General features: G+C 28.7%; 4 protein-coding genes across 7 annotated transcripts; 2 read left to right on the top strand and 2 right to left on the bottom strand.

Annotated features, from left to right (window-relative positions):
* Nucleotides 1–82: 82 nt before the first annotated feature.
* LOC127277254 (nonsense-mediated mRNA decay factor SMG7-like) lies at nt 83–5,752 on the bottom strand. Its single transcript, XM_051298219.1, has 8 exons — nt 5,609–5,752; nt 5,012–5,081; nt 4,478–4,816; nt 3,666–4,408; nt 3,458–3,601; nt 3,009–3,392; nt 1,409–2,931; nt 83–1,336 (listed from the first exon to the last, which is right to left on the bottom strand). The coding sequence occupies exons 2-8, from the start codon at nt 5,041–5,043 to the stop codon at nt 1,121–1,123; spliced, it is 3,381 nt and encodes a 1,126-aa protein (XP_051154176.1). The 5' UTR covers nt 5,044–5,081; nt 5,609–5,752; the 3' UTR covers nt 83–1,120.
* Nucleotides 5,753–5,869: 117 nt separating this feature from the next.
* LOC127277256 (iron-sulfur protein NUBPL) lies at nt 5,870–7,281 on the top strand. Its single transcript, XM_051298223.1, has 4 exons — nt 5,870–6,017; nt 6,148–6,464; nt 6,561–6,934; nt 7,011–7,281. The coding sequence occupies exons 1-4, from the start codon at nt 5,949–5,951 to the stop codon at nt 7,178–7,180; spliced, it is 930 nt and encodes a 309-aa protein (XP_051154180.1). The 5' UTR covers nt 5,870–5,948; the 3' UTR covers nt 7,181–7,281.
* Nucleotides 5,870–8,776, top strand: LOC127277259 (sulfiredoxin-1). Of its 3 annotated transcripts, none has more exons than XM_051298226.1 (4): nt 5,870–6,017; nt 7,617–7,781; nt 8,071–8,274; nt 8,537–8,776. In XM_051298226.1, the coding sequence occupies exons 2-4, from the start codon at nt 7,721–7,723 to the stop codon at nt 8,683–8,685; spliced, it is 414 nt and encodes a 137-aa protein (XP_051154183.1). In that variant the 5' UTR covers nt 5,870–6,017; nt 7,617–7,720; the 3' UTR covers nt 8,686–8,776. The 3 variants fall into 3 exon arrangements, with proteins under 3 accessions (XP_051154183.1, XP_051154184.1, XP_051154185.1); XM_051298227.1 differs by lacking the exon at nt 5,870–6,017 and adding an exon at nt 7,142–7,288; XM_051298228.1 differs by lacking the exon at nt 5,870–6,017 and having other exon boundaries at nt 7,638–7,781; nt 8,045–8,274.
* Nucleotides 8,777–8,815: 39 nt separating this feature from the next.
* LOC127277255 (cyclic AMP-dependent transcription factor ATF-6 alpha) lies at nt 8,816–16,916 on the bottom strand. 2 transcript variants are annotated; one of them, XM_051298220.1, is made up of 8 exons: nt 16,672–16,916; nt 12,068–12,280; nt 11,760–11,953; nt 11,473–11,680; nt 10,879–11,393; nt 10,644–10,798; nt 9,984–10,570; nt 8,816–9,907 (listed from the first exon to the last, which is right to left on the bottom strand). In XM_051298220.1, exons 1-8 carry the CDS (start codon nt 16,748–16,750, stop codon nt 9,585–9,587), a joined length of 2,274 nt encoding a protein of 757 aa, XP_051154177.1. In that variant the 5' UTR covers nt 16,751–16,916; the 3' UTR covers nt 8,816–9,584. The 2 variants fall into 2 exon arrangements, with proteins under 2 accessions (XP_051154177.1, XP_051154178.1); XM_051298221.1 differs by lacking the exon at nt 16,672–16,916 and adding an exon at nt 14,286–15,330.
* Nucleotides 16,917–16,963: the final 47 nt, after the last annotated feature.

Here is a 16,963-nt window from a genome sequence, read left to right as displayed (position 1 = left end):
AAAACAAAAATATTTTTCCCTCTTTTCTAAATTTAATTCACAATTTTATCGAGTAAGCCGGAAAAATAATGAGACAATAGAATTAATTTCAACATCATTTATTTACCTGTAATCGAATATAACTATGAATTTTGTTACTTTAAACATAATTATGTCACTACGTCGTTTTTTTTCTTTTTTTTTAATATTGTCCTCTATTTGACTATCATCGAAGCCGCGGACAGTCGCTGCACTAAACTAATTAAGCTCAATTTACCAAATCTTCAAAAACGTGATACAATTTATTTTTCTTTCAATTGTTATAAAATCTACGAAATTGGATTGTCGTTCAGCGACTTTTAAATTATTTAATGTTAAAAGAAAAATCGTCCGGATTGCAAAATATGTTTTTCTCGGACAAGTATCGTCGGCAGAATATATCGTTTTATATATTATATATGGTATAAAAAGTGCAGTGAAAAAAGACACACGGCCTCGAGATAAGCTTTTTTCTTAAAAAGAACAAAGATAAAAAAAAACGAAGAAAAAGAAAATGTAACGAAACTCTAGAAATCTTGGTGTCGAAAATGCGAATTAATTAATTACATAATAATTTAACTATACTTGTAATATACTAATAGAGGCCACTCTCAAAGTGCAACTACTGATAAACGAAATCTAATTCTTTTCATGGTCACAACACGGACCTTTTTATATATTTTTTTCCATTATTTATCAGTATATTCTTTAAATTCTTTCGGACCTCCTTGCACGAGTTTTTTAGTTTTCACGGGAACACTGCTGAAGATTTTTTTTTATTCTCTCAGTGCATTCAAATGCAGTTTATTATTCCAAGAACTTTTTTTTTTTTTTTTTAATATTTCTCGGATGTGTGTTCTCTTTTTCATCATTCTACAAAACTCTAAAAATTTTTGTTTTCTTTTTATTCTCACTATGCAATTTAAATTCCAGTGTTGATAAATTAGCTTCTTGGTAATTTAAACGATTTTGCTTTTGCATATTTTGTTACCCGTTCCCGCGTGTTTTTGGGTAATTGAAAAAACAGGATTTCCCCTTTTCTTATTTTTTTTTTTTTTTTTTTTTTTTGTAATCAACGACATGGGTCATTTTTGTTTTTCCTTCAAGTACCACCTTCTCGAAGGGATTTTTGTTGTTCCAAAAGACGTTCCAATGGTGATGGTCCAGGTCCGGACCATAGCGATTGTTGATTGAGTCGACTTTTCATTTGGTCTTGATTTGATAGACCTAAAGATTGTCCACTTGCGCCCCAACTATTGCCACTGAATAGAGAATAAGTGTTTCCTGTCGTGATTGTTTGCTGTTGCTTCTGATCCATCTGAGAATTAAAAAGGAAAAATAGAAAAAACGAATATTTTTTTCATTAAAAAAATTGAAAAAATTTACTCACATCAAAAGGTCTTGCATCATCAAGACCAGTCCTTGTATTATAATGCCGTCCGTGATAAGTATTTTGCGAATAATTATTCCCCGAATTATTCACAGGCACTCGTCCAATCATGTTACTGGAATTTGGTGCATTCGTCCAATTTGGAAAGCCATCGGTACTCTCCTTTGCCGGTAGCATTTGACCTTGTCCAGAATTTCCCCACCAATTTAAAGGAGGTTGCGGTGGTTGTGGCTCCTTCCATAGATTAAAATCCTTATTCTCATAACCATGAAACATGGGATAATTATTAATTGTCTGTCCTTTATTATTTAAACCCGTTGGTTGAGAAAATTGTCCCGGATTTTTTGCAAACGATGACGATGATTGCATTTGTTTTGGTTGCATTTGATTGAAATTACTTTGTTGTCCATAATTTGAATTGAAGCCCATTTGAAGATTACCGTGATCAGAACTAGCAACACCCGGTGGTCCACTTTGCTGGAGATTTTTTTGATAACCTGTTAAATTTGTTATTGAACCTGGCATATTTATTGGATTTGGCAAATTCATTCCATTATTTCGTGGATCAGTCATCATGTTTTGCTGATGAATTCCAAGTGTCTGTTGTAAATTCGTATTTGTTTGATGACTGACTGGATTTAAATTAGGAATGTTCTGTTGGCCAATATTCGATATTTTCAGCGAGGGATTATTAAGATTGATAATTGGATTTTGATTTCCACGTTGATGTATTCGATTTTGCTGTTGATATTGTCCTTGAATTGGAAAATCGGCTTGATTGACAATGAAATTTTTGCTGAATGCTGGATTTTGAACGTTGAACGATTGATTTGGAAAGCAATTCATCGGCAATTGGTACTGGGAAATATTTCTTTGATCGCTGGTGGAATATTGCTGACTCTGAGGAGGAATCGTTTGTGAATGATGACTTTGTGATTGACCTTGAGATGATAGTGAAGTCTGTGCCTTCATTTGTTGCGATTGAATTTGATTTTGTATTTGACTCAGCGATTGAATTTGATTCAAAGTTTGAATTTGACTTGGAGTGAGAGGTGGAATTTGTGGCTGTTGAGGTGGAATTGAATTTTGTGTCATTGGTGTAATCGAATTTTGAGGAGTAAGTGGATTTTGAGAAAGTGGTGCAATTGGATTTTGAGTGATTGATGGAGATTTTTTCGTCACTTGGCTAGGATTTGGAATTGGCATGAGAGTTGGACGATTTTGAACGGTGATTGGTGTACCAATTGATGATGATTTATTTCCCGGAACAATTGTGGATTTATTTTTCTTTAATTCTTCCAAATCGGCAATAACTGGTGAGACATTTTTAAAGGTCACTTGTTTTTGCTCCGTCTCGGCTCGTCGCATTATCGCTTGCATAGCAACATTTTGACGAGGTTTACGTGCCGCCGCTGGCAATATTGCATGTGATTCGACAATAATTGCACTCGTATTAATCACCACATTGTCACGGTTTCTTTCTAATGAACCTTGCGGCTTTAGAATTCCAACTCTCTTCTCAACTGAAATGAGAAACATTAAAAAAACAAATTGTAGATTATGTTTAATAATGGAAAAATATAAAAAATTAAATTCTCACGTGAGATTTCGAATGCGTCAGTTTCGGAGGATCCTTTACTGCTTGCCGATTCAGATGGAACGGGACTATTGGCGACAATTTGCTTTTCTTTATTCAAACTTAGTTCCTCTAATTCGCGCATTAATTCGTTACTAGGTCCAACGCCTTCGATTGCAGATGTAAATTTCTCATTTTCCTCATCTCCGATTGTTATTAAAGCCGAGCCATTAACTTGATATTGGGATATTTTTCGTCCTGACTGTAGGATTCGAATCGCTCGCAATTTATTCAAAGAAACGGTATCACCTTCCAGATCCGTGTTTGTGAATCGGAGCGGTTCGAAACTTTTTTCTAATGGTAGAAAACCCTGAAGGTCTCGATCCTCCGGCAGTGGTACTTTGGTATCTATAGGAAAGAAATTTTAAAAAATTCGCCAATTCTCGGTTAATTGTGAAAAAAAAGCAACCTACACTGATCGTGTTTGAAGTCTAATACACATGTTTGTAGACCGTTGAGTAAAACACAAAGACTTGGCCATATTTGCAGCCGAGTAGCGAATGCAGGTTCTTCCAATAATGTCGGCTTCAGACGAATCCAATCAAGGCACAATTTGACTGAAAATTTATCAATAATTACAAATATTAAATTAGTAAATTTTTAAAAAAAACTAATACTCACTACTTGGTAAAGCGAAATAATCGACAATTGCATTTTTAATCGTATAAACAGGCAACAATAGAGCTGAGAGACTACCAGCGACAAGATCCAAAATACATTCCTTCGCAAATTTCTCATCCGCACTCAATTGATCAGCGCTTAAAAAATCCATATTCTCAGACGATGTTCCCGCTGCATGTTGCAAGGCATATAAATTAATTACCAACATTTGTACAAGTCGCCATGAATTAAAACTTTCAGTGGCAATTAATGCTGTCAATGTTTCTGTCAATAATTTCACATATTTTGTCGCTTGACTTAAATCACCCAAATTATGTAATATTGCGTGTAACTTTAAAAATGCCAATAAATATTCTTGTGACGTTAATTTTGTTTTTCCATCAATATTAAATGAATTATCATCATTTATCACGGATGACAATGTTTTTGCCAAATTTGTCGTTGCCACGGGAAATGGATGTTTCACTGCTATTGAGCGTGCATAATGAAATACTGTGCCTAATTTATCACCACGTGATGCTTCCAAAAGTGCCAATTGATTGTAAGGTTGACCACTTGACGGCGACAATGAAACTGCGTGTCGATAAAATAATTCCGCTTGTTTATTTTGATTTTTATAACGTGCAATATCTCCCAAGTGTACAAGACAATATTGACAAGCGTAAAAACACGAGGATTTGTGAGGTGCTGTCAATTTTTCAATTGCTTTCCACGGTGACGTGCAACCATAAACATAACCCTTTCTAAAAAGAGGAAAAAAAAAAACATAATTAATTTTTATTTAAAATATATTTTTAAACATAAGATATTACCTTCTGAAGGGTAAGTCGAGGTCAAATGCAGTGCATATTTCTTGAAGAAGAGTTAAATAAAAGCCACTGGCTGCTTCGAGACACCAACTGAGCATCGCCTGGGACTCGCCTCGTTTTGGATTTTTTCGATCTTTCGCCTGTGATTGAAGAAGGGCTATGTAATTCTTAAATCCGAGATTCCAAAGTTCTTGTTCGACTTTACGATCAAGAGCATATTCGAGATCCAGAATGAGAACTTGTTGATAAATCTTTTGTAGCTGCTGCTGGCAAAGCCAAGCATCATTGTCGTTCAGAAGATCTTTACATCGTTGTACTTTATCTTTCAGTGGTTCAGCTTTCCTAAAAAATTGTCAATTAATTAATTAATTTAATTAATCTTTTATTTTTTAATTATCAAATTAATTTCAAAATATAAATAAAAACCTTTATTTTAAATTATTTTTTTTTAAAAAGGAAAAATGAATTCATTTTCTAAAAATAGACTTTTCGCCATCAGGAGAAAAAAATTAATTTGATTCTAAAAAAATTACTTACTTTAGGGCCTGCACCGCTGCTTTTAGGCCCATATTCTGCGATGGCCGCCCACGTGATTATCCAGGTTTACCTGCGAAAGTTGCAAATTAGCACTTAATTTAAAAAAAAAAGGAAATAAAAAAATAATTGCAAAATTTTTCGCAATCCACGAGACAATAAAAAAGCGATTTTGTCATATATTCAAAACGCTTTCCGTAAATGTAAATAAATTCAAAACACAATACATTTTTGATAATCAGTAACCAAAAAAGGAAATTTTGAAAAAATTATAACCAAATTTGTAAATTTTGATGATGAAAAAAAGATGACATACCAAAAACAGTAAACTTTTAAAAAACAATAAAAATCGTCTTAAAAGACGATAATTTTCGGAAAGCATAAGTTATTTAAACTTTTATGATATTAAAATTAACTTAAAAATTGCAGAATCTTTATAAAAACGTCAAAAATGAAAAAGAATTTGCCGAAATAGGTTAGGAATGACAAATTACAATCATAAACGATTCGTGCTCGTTTTTTTTCATTGAAAATTCGTTTGTTAGATTTAACAATAATTGAAGATTAAATTTAATCAATAAACAATGTTAAAATACTTACTGTCACATATTTACGGCTGATAAAAACATTACAAAACACTAAATTAATGGATCAAGTGCGGGGAGGACGACAGTGAGTCGCAACGATATCAAAACGAATACGATATGGCGAATAGGCCAGTGAGAAAAAGTATGCGTCTCACCCTCGTGACAGTTTTTAATCTTGTTTTTTAAATAGAATTTTTCAAGGAAATGTATAATTAAAGTTCATCTAATTTTGGTAAAAGTTTTCCTTTCCAAATATTTATAAGCTGCAATGAAAATTTGAAAAGAATTTTTGGAGTAGAACCTATTATTAATACTCAAAGAGGTTATGTACGCATTTTTAATTAAACAAAAATATGTCTCGTATAAATATATCAATTTTAGAAAGATGGTCATTAATCCTCAACCATATGCCAAAGAATCACGTGAGTTTATTTATAATCTTCTTTTTGTTGACACATTTTGTAATTTATATATTAGATCTTAAAAAAGCGTTATAGTTTTGTTTACATTTAAATAACGTGGAACATTTTTTTCTTTTTTTTTTTTGCTCAGTTTTGCACCATTAAATCGTCGCAAGATCTCGAAAATCGTCGTCGAGAAGTAATGGGACGTGGTCTACCAAAGAAAAAGCCAATCGAGGGTGTGAAGCAAATTTTAATTGTTGCCTCGGGAAAAGGAGGTGTCGGAAAATCGACAACTTCGGTTAATTTAGCAGTAGCTTTAAAAATGAATGAACCAGCAAAAGCAGTTGGATTATTAGATGCCGATGTTTTTGGTCCAACTGTTCCTCTAATGATGAATCTTGATGATTCGCCAATAATAAACGAGAAGAATCTCATGGAACCATTAGTGAATTATGATATTAAATGGTAATTTAATTTAATTATTATTTTTCGTGGTAGGTAACTTATATTTACAATCAAATGTAAATGACGCATTAATGAGAAATTATATCTAATCTACAGTATGTCAATGGGATTTTTAGTAAATAAAAAATCCCCGGTGATATGGCGTGGACTCATGGTGATGAGTGCCCTCGACAAATTGATTCGACAAGTGGCCTGGGGTCCTTTAGATTATCTCATTGTCGATACTCCGCCAGGAACGGGTGATACTCATTTATCTCTTGTGCAAAATGTCCCTGTAGCTGGTGTTTTACTTGTCACGACACCGCAAAAAGCAGCTCTTGATGTCACGCGACGAGGAGCTCTAATGTATCAAAAATTAAATGTCCCACTTGTTGGAATTGTCGAGAATATGAGTAGTGTTATCTGTCCTAAATGTAATCATGAAGCCTCTCTATTTAAAGATGGATCATTGAGTCTTGCTTGGGAATTAGGTATATTTTCTTTTCTTTTTTTTTGCAAAATGTATAATAATTTTTGAAAGTAAATTTTTATCTCATATATCTATAGGCATTAACATCTTGTGCAAAATTCCATTTAATGATGACATCGCAGAGGGCTGTGATAATGGAAAGCCAATATTAATTTCAAAACCAAATTCAAAACAAGCGGAAGCTTATAAAAAATTAGGAAAGAATGTGGCTGAATTTTTGCAAGAGCAACTTTTAAATACCACGTGAATTATGGAGATTTTAATAGAAAACAAGTTTTAGATATAATTTGCAGGAATTCACAATATACCTGTAGTTATTTTTTTAATTAAAGATTTTTTAAAGGACAATCTCGAGGTGAAAAATTCATTATTTCTGTTATTCTATAGTTTTTTTTTAAAAAAAGTATTTTAAAAAGTTTCAATAACCCAGAGAATATTAACGAATTTATTTTATTCAGAAGAATATTTCAACTTTTTTTTTTTTTGTTTAAAGATTTGATAAATAAGTTTGCGAAATTTTTGCGAAATAATAAACCTTGATCTTTGAGTTTCAATGTGTTTTATAAAATTTGTAAATAATTTTTTTTTAAGTTTTTGTAAAAAAAAAGCCGGAAAAAATGTTCTACTGTTGTTTATGATGTAAATTAATAATTCCACAACGTAATTAACCAACATGCTTTTAGATTTAGCTGTAGATTGTCATCTGATATAAGTGGGAAAAAAAAGTAGGGAGACAGTAAAAGTGACACACGCTTGAAAGAGAACTTCATTCATTACTAAGGCAGCTATGATATTGCCTTCAAAATTGAAAGTGTTGCGTCTGATATCTTTAAACAACAAAAACATAGGTAAGTTTAATTGTAAAAGTATTAACAAAACAATTTTTTTGAATAATTTATAAATTTTTTTATACTTTTATATAAAAATAACAATTTGTTTTTTTAAATATTAAAATTTCTGCATATTTAACTATTATTAAGTTAAATATTGCAATGTTAAATGTAATAATATATTCGAAATTAATTTACGCAATTTGTTTTGAACATTATTCAATATTACCTTTTATTGGCAATTTTACGCATTTAATGTAATTAATGATAATGTATTCAAGGATATTCAAAGAGAATTAATTTCAAGGTTCATTTATAAATGAAAAAATGACTAGTATTCACTCAAGTGAGAATGCAGAAGTTCATGAGATGCCAATGAATGTTTTGATTAGACCATTTCCACCTGAAGTTAATGATGAAAAAGTTAGAAGTCTAATGAAAACTTTACAAGATCCCGACACTGAATCTTTGGTACCTCCTGTTGATGTTCTATGGATTACAGGAAGAGAAGGTACATTAATATTTAATTAGTAAAAACGTCTATCAAAATTACTTCAATTTAAATAATTTAAAAAAAGCAGATTTTTTTAATACACTGCATAATTACTAACGAATATTATTATTAAGAATAATATAATTAGAAAGAAATTTAAACCTAATAAAAACTATAAATCTTGATTATTAATTTATTAAACGTAAATTAAATATTTATTTTTGATAATAAATAAACAAACATTATTAATAAATTAAATAATTTTGAATAAATTTCACAGGCGGTGATTATTATTATTCATTTGGAGGTTGCCATCGTTATATAGCTCATCAAAAACTTGGTAAACCAACAATAAGAGCAAAACTAATAAAATCAACAGTTACAGATTTACGAAGTTACCTCGGAAATTCAACACCGGATCTTAAATAAAATTTAAATCGTTTTTTTTTTTCTTAGTAAGACAATATAAATCAAGCAGATATTGAATATAAAAAAAATTAATAAAATTATTCTATTTATATTTGAATTGAATTATTTCTGATGAAAAAAAATATTCCAATTTCATTGAAAACATTTATTGTAATATTATTTACATACACGCCTAAAGTTAAAACATTTATACAAAGAATTTCACAATACTGTGACACACGTAGTGAAACTTATAAATTATTAAAAGCAAAAAAAAAATTGTGTTGAAAGATATAGAAATCAAATATTCTATATAATATTTTTTTTACTTAATCTATTCTCAATTTAATCGAAATTATCTTAATTAAATTGCATTATATTATATTATAATAATTATAATCTAAATCCTGCTAAAAAATATCAATTAAAAATACTCAAGAACAAAAATCTTAAGTGATATACAGATTGCACGCATTTTTAATACCAAAAATTTACAAAATCTTTTATGATTTTGTTTTTTTCTTCTTTTTTTTTTATTGCATCGAGCTCTTAGGGAAATTGTTTTTCATTTACAACAAAGATTCATTTGTGTAAAAATAATTGCATTTTAAAAAATTTTCTTCTTTATGTGTAAATAATAAAAAGATTAAAAATTTTTTTTTTATTTTTTTCTCTCTAAAAAACTTTTTGACGCTTAATCAAAAAAATAGCCAAATATACTAATTTTCAGTCACTGCTCTTAATGAGCAAAAATTCCATATTTTTTTCATTTCTATTGTCAATGTACAATATATTATATCTTTTTAGGCTTTTTTTTTTTACTTCGATTACTTTTCTACACAGCCTGTTTTCCGGTTTGGCAGTAAAAAATAACAAAAAAAAAGGGATTTCCTTTACAAATATTCACGGCCTACCTTATTTCAATTTTTTGCTGGCTTCCTGTAAATATTATTTGGACCGACAAGAAACTCATCACGTTTGAAATTATTATTCTCCACAATATCCACATTTTTTATTAAATGAGAATTTTCTTTTTGTGATTTTTTGAGAATTTCCGTATTATTTTTCAAAAAATATGGTGTATAATTTTCGTTATCATTTTTTTGTGGTGGACTGCTTGGTTTTTGTGGAGCACGTAAATAATCGGGAATCACAGAATTCTCAAGATTGAAAAATTCCACATTTGTCACTTCGCAGTCAATTTGCATCATTGTTAAATTATTTGGATTAGTTGAAAATGTCTCTGTAATGAAAAAAAAAAGATTTTAATCTTTTGATCTTTGATTAAAAAAAACTGATTAAATAAAAGAAAATTTTACCATTGAGTGGAAGAGCAGGGAAAATGAGTGTCATCTTTGGTCTCAAGGTATTATTTTGTCTCGACGCTGGTGATAGTAGATAATCTCGACTAAACCAAACGACATAATGTGTATCATGTTTTCTTTTAAGCGCATCAAAAAGTTCCGCGTGATCCTTGAAATTTGGCGAGAACACTTCCAATGCATTATTATTTTGCCAGGGGATATTATTTGAATTTGTTTCGACTTTCTTTTCTCTTGTAATTTTTAATTTACGTAATATTCTCTTTTTTGATGGTGGTGGTGGTGGTGTTGTATGGGAAATTTTACTGAATGACGAATTGACCTGCTTTTTTGTTATTGGTGATTTCTTTAAATTTCCATCATCTATTTTATCACCGAAAAATCGTCGAATCTCGAAATCTAATCGTTTTGATTCGGTGTCATTAATCGACATCGGGCACATTGATTGATTTATTGAATTTATTCTTGATGAATTAGTCTCCTCGGAATCAGGCTCACTCCAGAGTAAACTTCTACTGTGCCGTACATTTGGCAAGGGCATGTGTGGTGACATTCTTTCCAAATCTGTTTTACTTTGAAAAACTCTGAAAATTTCATATTTTCTTAGATGCTGGAAATGTTCAAAAAAAAAACAAATTTATAATTTTACTAACTTACCCAAAATTGCTGAAGTTTAAGGTTATCATACAAAAAAAGGCTAAAAGCATTACTGTATTCTTCTTGTTTCCGTTAAGATTCATGTTTCTTATTTTACTTCTGGCTCCACTTGTCTCTTCTGACTCAATTAATCTTTGTCTCAACGCTGCATTTTCCTGGAAAAGTATTTAAATTGTAAACCAAATTTTTAAATAAAATTACGTTAAGTTTCTTAGAAAAATATTAAAATACTAACGGCATGAAGTTGTCGATTTTGTTCCTGAAGATCGCTTATTTGAATCTCAAGGGCAGTGACATATTCCTTTTTCTTTTTCCTCGAAAGACAGGCTGATTCGCGATTCTTAATCATTCTTTGCTGTCTCTTCAATGCTTTTATTTCACTCTCCTGCCTACCGGAGAGGTTAAAATAATCGGACGATTCATTTTTAATAACAATTGGCGAACACGTGGGCGAATTAACAATTGGCGCACAAACTGTCGATTCTTTTGGCATAACAATTGGCTTTACATTTTGAATCTGTACTTTTGGAATGGAGTTAATGATCTTTATTTGATTTGTTGGCGTGAATGCTGTACCTTTTTCAAGATTCACTTGTTGCGATGGTAGAATATTTAATTGATTTTGAATTTTCACTGTTTTATTTGTTGGTAAGGCTTGAATTTTTAATTGTGGAGTTCCATTTTGTTTGACTTTCTGCGAGAGAGCCGCGAAATCTTGAGCACTCAAAATTATTGTTTTTCGCGGTTGCTCTGAAAAAAAATCCATTAAATTTTCATTATTTAATTAAATTGCTTTTTGTTAAATTAATTTTAACTCAAAGTTACTCACCTCCTTCAGTTTTCATTTTGTTAACTTTCGGTTGGATACAAACTCTCTTTGCTGTATTTCCTTTCGTTAGAAGAACTTTCGTAGTTTTGGTTTCGTTTGATTTCATGGGAATTAATTTTATTTGCTGTAGAATCGAAGTATTAATTATCGTTGGTGGAGAAGTGGGTTCACTTTGTGGTGGAGATATTGGTGGTGTCTCAAACATGAACTAGAATAAATATTTTAATAAAAAAATTTGTTTATAAACTTTAATTAAATAAATTACAAAAAAAAAAAAAAATTTGTACCTTTCCATCATTGGATGAATTTGACGAAGCGTCATTGTGCCATTCGTGTACACTACTATCCGAATGACTAGGACTAGGAGAAGGTGGTAGTTGAGATCTTGGACTTCTTGGTTCCAATTTGATTTCATTTTCAATTTTCACATTTTCTGTTCTACAATCCATTAAATCAGCTTCCACCGAAACGCTGTCCAATTCTAAATATATGTCAAAAACTTATTATTTTCATTGCCAAATACGAAAATAATTCTTATTTTAATTTTTAGAGAAAATAATCAATTATCAGTTAAAAAAAAATAAATAAACTTTACCATCGGAACAAATATTTTGGAAAATATCGAGGTCCATGGGCATGAAATTCATATCAATATCCTCGGAATTACATGGAGGTGATTCCACCGCATTTTTCATAATATCATCCGGACTTTCATCACAACCAAGAGATCCCTCTCCTCCCAAAAGTTGAGGGATCTCCAATTCTGAGCTGAGAGCTTCAAGAAGATCATCGGCTGGGAATCCTTCTTCTGCAAGAAAGAAAAATTTCTTTATTAATAAATAAATCACCAACAGAATTAAATTGTGAAAACAATTCACAATTTTTAATAATTAAATTAATTTTTAACAATTTTGATTATTTTTTTTCTGCTTACGAAAAAAAGATTACTCTATATATATACATATCTAGAACGTTTTCTATATTCATCGACACTTTTTGTCAAGGTGTGTCTAAAATTTCAGCAAACAATATATTTCACGTCTCTTGGGTTCTTGCATGAAAGAAGAGAGTAATTTTGTGTCAATGAACTTTGACGAAGCCGGTCTTATATACTTACATCGTCAGAAAGTGAATTCGAGTTTTACTACGAATCAATGCCGGTCGGCTTATTAAAATTCTATTTCAATATTAATTATCATTCAATTTCAAACTTTCTTCTTTAAAAAATAAAAAAAGAAAAACACTAACTGCAGATAAAAGTTAAAAAATATATACAAATTATGAATATTATATGAATATTAAAAATTGTTGTTTTAATTTATTTTTTAAACAAAAAAACAATGATTAGTTAATGTTTGATTATAAAATTAAATGCAAGAGTCAATGAACAAAAATTGACTATTAACATAATAAAGAATCGCTTTCGTTGAATTTTAAATGTCTTCCGCAAATACATAGAGGAATAAAATTTTTTAAGATTGGATATTTGCATATTTGGAAATCATTAAAAATTTATGAATTTAAGAAGATTACATGAATATAAAGAGTAATTATTATAATAATAATTATTATTTATTTATAATTGTATATATACATTTATACATAATAAAAAAATAATAAATATTATTACATATGATTTAATTCTTCATCCTGGTTGCATAATTAACGAACAAAAAAAAGTATATTCTTATCAGAAGAAGAAAATATTAGTCTCTTATCAAATTCATTTGGTGCACATGTCTCAAAGAAAAATTATTATTCAAACATTAGAGTCTTCATTAAAATATCAATAAAATGTGACCTGTATTTTTATAATATTCTTATATATATATATATATGAATGAATGTATTTTAATGTTGTTTACTTTCTCTACAATTACCTACTACCTACTTTTTGATATTACTTTTAGATCTATTACGTTTAATGTCAGATAACAATCATTTATATATTAACCATTTCTCTTATGGGAATTAATCGATTTAAACTCAATAAATAAAATGATACAAAATTACAAAAAAAAATAGTTATTATTATAATTTTTACAATAATAATGTACTAATAAACTAAATAATAAAATAATGTAAAAATATTCAGATTTAAAAAATTACTATTTTCTCTATGAATCCAAATTTTTGAAGAACTACGTCCTTTTACGCCCATTTAGAGATAAGATAACATTATTGACGCACCTAATTATTACCCTTTAAAGAGGGTGAAAATTTAATTTATTGTAAAATCGAAAAAATAATTTTGCAATATAATTTCATTTATTTTTTTGTTTTTCAATATTATAATTTTTTTTTTTTTAATGAATTTTAATTAATTTGGCATTAATAAGAGAAAATTTACTCGCTATAGAAAAAAATACGATTGTTAATAACATAATTATTTATAATATAATATTATAATTTATAATTCATACTTATGGTGTATCGAGTAAATTTTTTTTAAATTATTTACAAATTCTTTAATAATTTGAAGATTTGAAAAGTTGACAATTCAAAAATTATGTTCAACGCAACGATAAACCAGTTTGTACTTATCTTCGTATTAAATTTATCTAGGCAAATGAAGTTTTCGGTGTCACTTTTAAACGCGATAGACAGTAACAGAACAATATTTTATTTCAGTTCAATTTTTATTTATAAACTTCATTTTTTTTTTAAATTTACAAATAATATTTTTCTATTATTAATACCAATATTAATTATTATGAAAAAATTCACTTTTTGAGAAAAATAATTCTGAAAAAAATTCATTATGAGTGTGAAAAAATAAATTTTGAATTAAAAATGAAATTAATAAAATTTACCTATAGGCCAATTATTAATGTCCTCAAAATCCATCATGTCAAGTATACAGTGATCAGACATATTTATCATATTGTTATCCTTGTAATTAAAAAAAATTAACTAAATTCACTTATCATTAAATCTAATTCACATATCACGAAAAAATTTCACCTCATATTCGTATCATTCCCTAAATATTAATAACACTATAAGAATAGAGACTAGATAAAACATCACAATTGCTTTTAACACAGCACCACATTTTCTTGAAAATAGTTTCATAATATTAATGTCAATTTTAATTTACATTGCACCTGTGTCCACAGAAGACTCCAAAAAAGTCCACACCTTTGAGATCAAATTCATTTTATTACGAATTCCATAATGTAAGTTACGGAAAATTATTTATTATAACGAAAATTATTATATATATATGTAATTATTAAGAATTTTATTATTCATTATTAAATATTTAAAAAAAAAGAAACAAACATTTGTTGTTGAACCGATTTCAGACAATTATTATAACAAATAAAAATTCAAATTTTTTCACGTATGAGAAGGTTTGTTTTATTTTCTTCTTTGAAAAATAAATAATTAAAAACACAAAAGCGTGACAGAATATTTCCGGTTTCCGGCGCAAGTAAAAATACACTGATTTTTATTTGAATTTAAAAATTTTCTTTTCTATATTCACAAAAAAGAATCAAAAACAAGAAGTAAACATCGAGGGATGAAAATGTTTTGAATTATATACGGGTAATATTATAGGGGAAAATCCAAAAAGCAATTGTGAGTCACACTAACAATAAGAATGAACTTCACCGGTAAAGAAATGTGTTTGAAAGGCAACGACATCATCCGCAACAAGTCGTCAAAAAGAGAGTGGGGTGTTCAAGCTCACAGTTAAACTGTAAAAAAGTCTACAGTTTATTCCCATCCCTATAAACTATAGCTTATTTCTGGGTCTAATTCCTTAGATCCTTAACATATTCCGTGTATGGTCACTGAAAACCGGATTTTTTCAATATTTTTGTCATGCATCGTCGTAATACTGTTGTATAATTCTAAAACATCACGAATTAAAGCAAAAAAAAAAAAAAAAATTATCTAAAATATAATAAATACTTTGAAGTAAATTGTGCAAATATTCCGCGAAAAAAAAATCTTATCACGTTTATTATGTGATTGCGTATAAATAGAAAATGTAATCTTTAAAGTTTATTGTAACTGCGAAACGATATTATGTTTTGATAACTTTTTTTTTACCAATAGAATGGTTTTAGGTGAATTTTAGCAAAAATTATTTATTATTTTAGCAAGGTCGATGTATTATTTCTTAACATATCTTCATACGAAGATAACTATTCATGAAAAAGTTAAATTATTGTTTTACAACACGCTCGACATAGAAATAAAAACAGAATGATAAAAAAAAAAACAAAGTTTTTAAAGGCACACGTAATCAAATAATAAAAATAATGTCTTCATAAATTTGAAAATTAAATTTGTTTTCTTTTTGACATAGTATGTCATCATTTTAACAATGAAATATTTATTTAAAAAAAAATAAATTTAAACAATTTTTCAAAATATTTTTATCATGGTGAATCAAGAGAAGAAACGATTTTAATTAAAGAATTCTTACTTTTTATCTTCAGACTTTGATACTTTTGCGTAAATTATCAGTTTATTTTTTCCAATTTTCTGTATAAAAATATATTTGAAAATCGTTATCAATAGTTAATAATTTTTCAAAAATGTTTTGAAATAGCAAAAAAAAAAAAAATAATAAATTAAAAAGTAAACGAGTTTATAGAAAGTAATAAAAATATAAATTAAATGTTTGAATAAAAACTTGAAACAGTGTCAAGTATGGGATGAAGAAAGCATATTTTTGCAAACTTTGTATTTTCCACTTCATTTTCCACGTTGTGTGCCAAGGATATTTATAACAACTTTAACGAACGCTTTATTAATAGACATAAATGTGTTCATATCGATTGATTCGAAAGCCTATGAAACAGAAAACTTGAATTATTATCAAAAACCTATAATATGCCACATTAAAACTTAACCTAAAACATGAGAAAATTTTCTAAATAAATTTTTTAATATTTCATCGATATTACTTTGTTATTAACAACCATATTTTGTGAAATATGCAAGCCACGTGTTTAATGACAATGACTACACTTAGTTATCAAATAAAGATTAAGAGCATCACGCCTTTGACGTTTGTTTGATCATAAAATTTGTCAACATAAAACCAACTTTTCACTATAAAATCTACATATCAATATTGGAAATCTCTTTTTATGAATACAAAGTAATGTTAACTTTTTATCTATGAAACATAATATTATTTGCAATAATAATACAAAAAAAAGAAAGAAAAACTCATACCTAAACCACCGAGTTCCGGAAACATCTCAAAATCCTCTTGAGTCAAACCGGTTGACTCGTAATTCTTCGTTATTAACATAACCGCTGTAGATTTTTCAAAAATTCACTTGTTAAATTGAAACAAATACTATTTAGTCTTTTGAAATTCACAAAACTGCACTGAATAAAACAATTAACAATAGGAAAGCATAACTTCCTACCTACAACAATAAACCACCCATTGGAAAATTATGCATACAAAGATGTGGGTAACACACACAACAAACTTTAGTTGTCAATTTTGACGCTGATG

The sequence above is a fragment of the Leptopilina boulardi genome, unplaced genomic scaffold (genome assembly GCF_019393585.1).
Source record: "Leptopilina boulardi isolate dan_hultmark-lab unplaced genomic scaffold, ZJU_Lbou_2.1 LbouV2_165, whole genome shotgun sequence".
NCBI classification, from domain to species: domain Eukaryota; kingdom Metazoa; phylum Arthropoda; class Insecta; order Hymenoptera; family Figitidae; genus Leptopilina; species Leptopilina boulardi.
The sequence above is the reverse complement of the archived record's forward strand: the minus strand, read 5'-3'. Positions and strand labels throughout refer to the sequence as shown.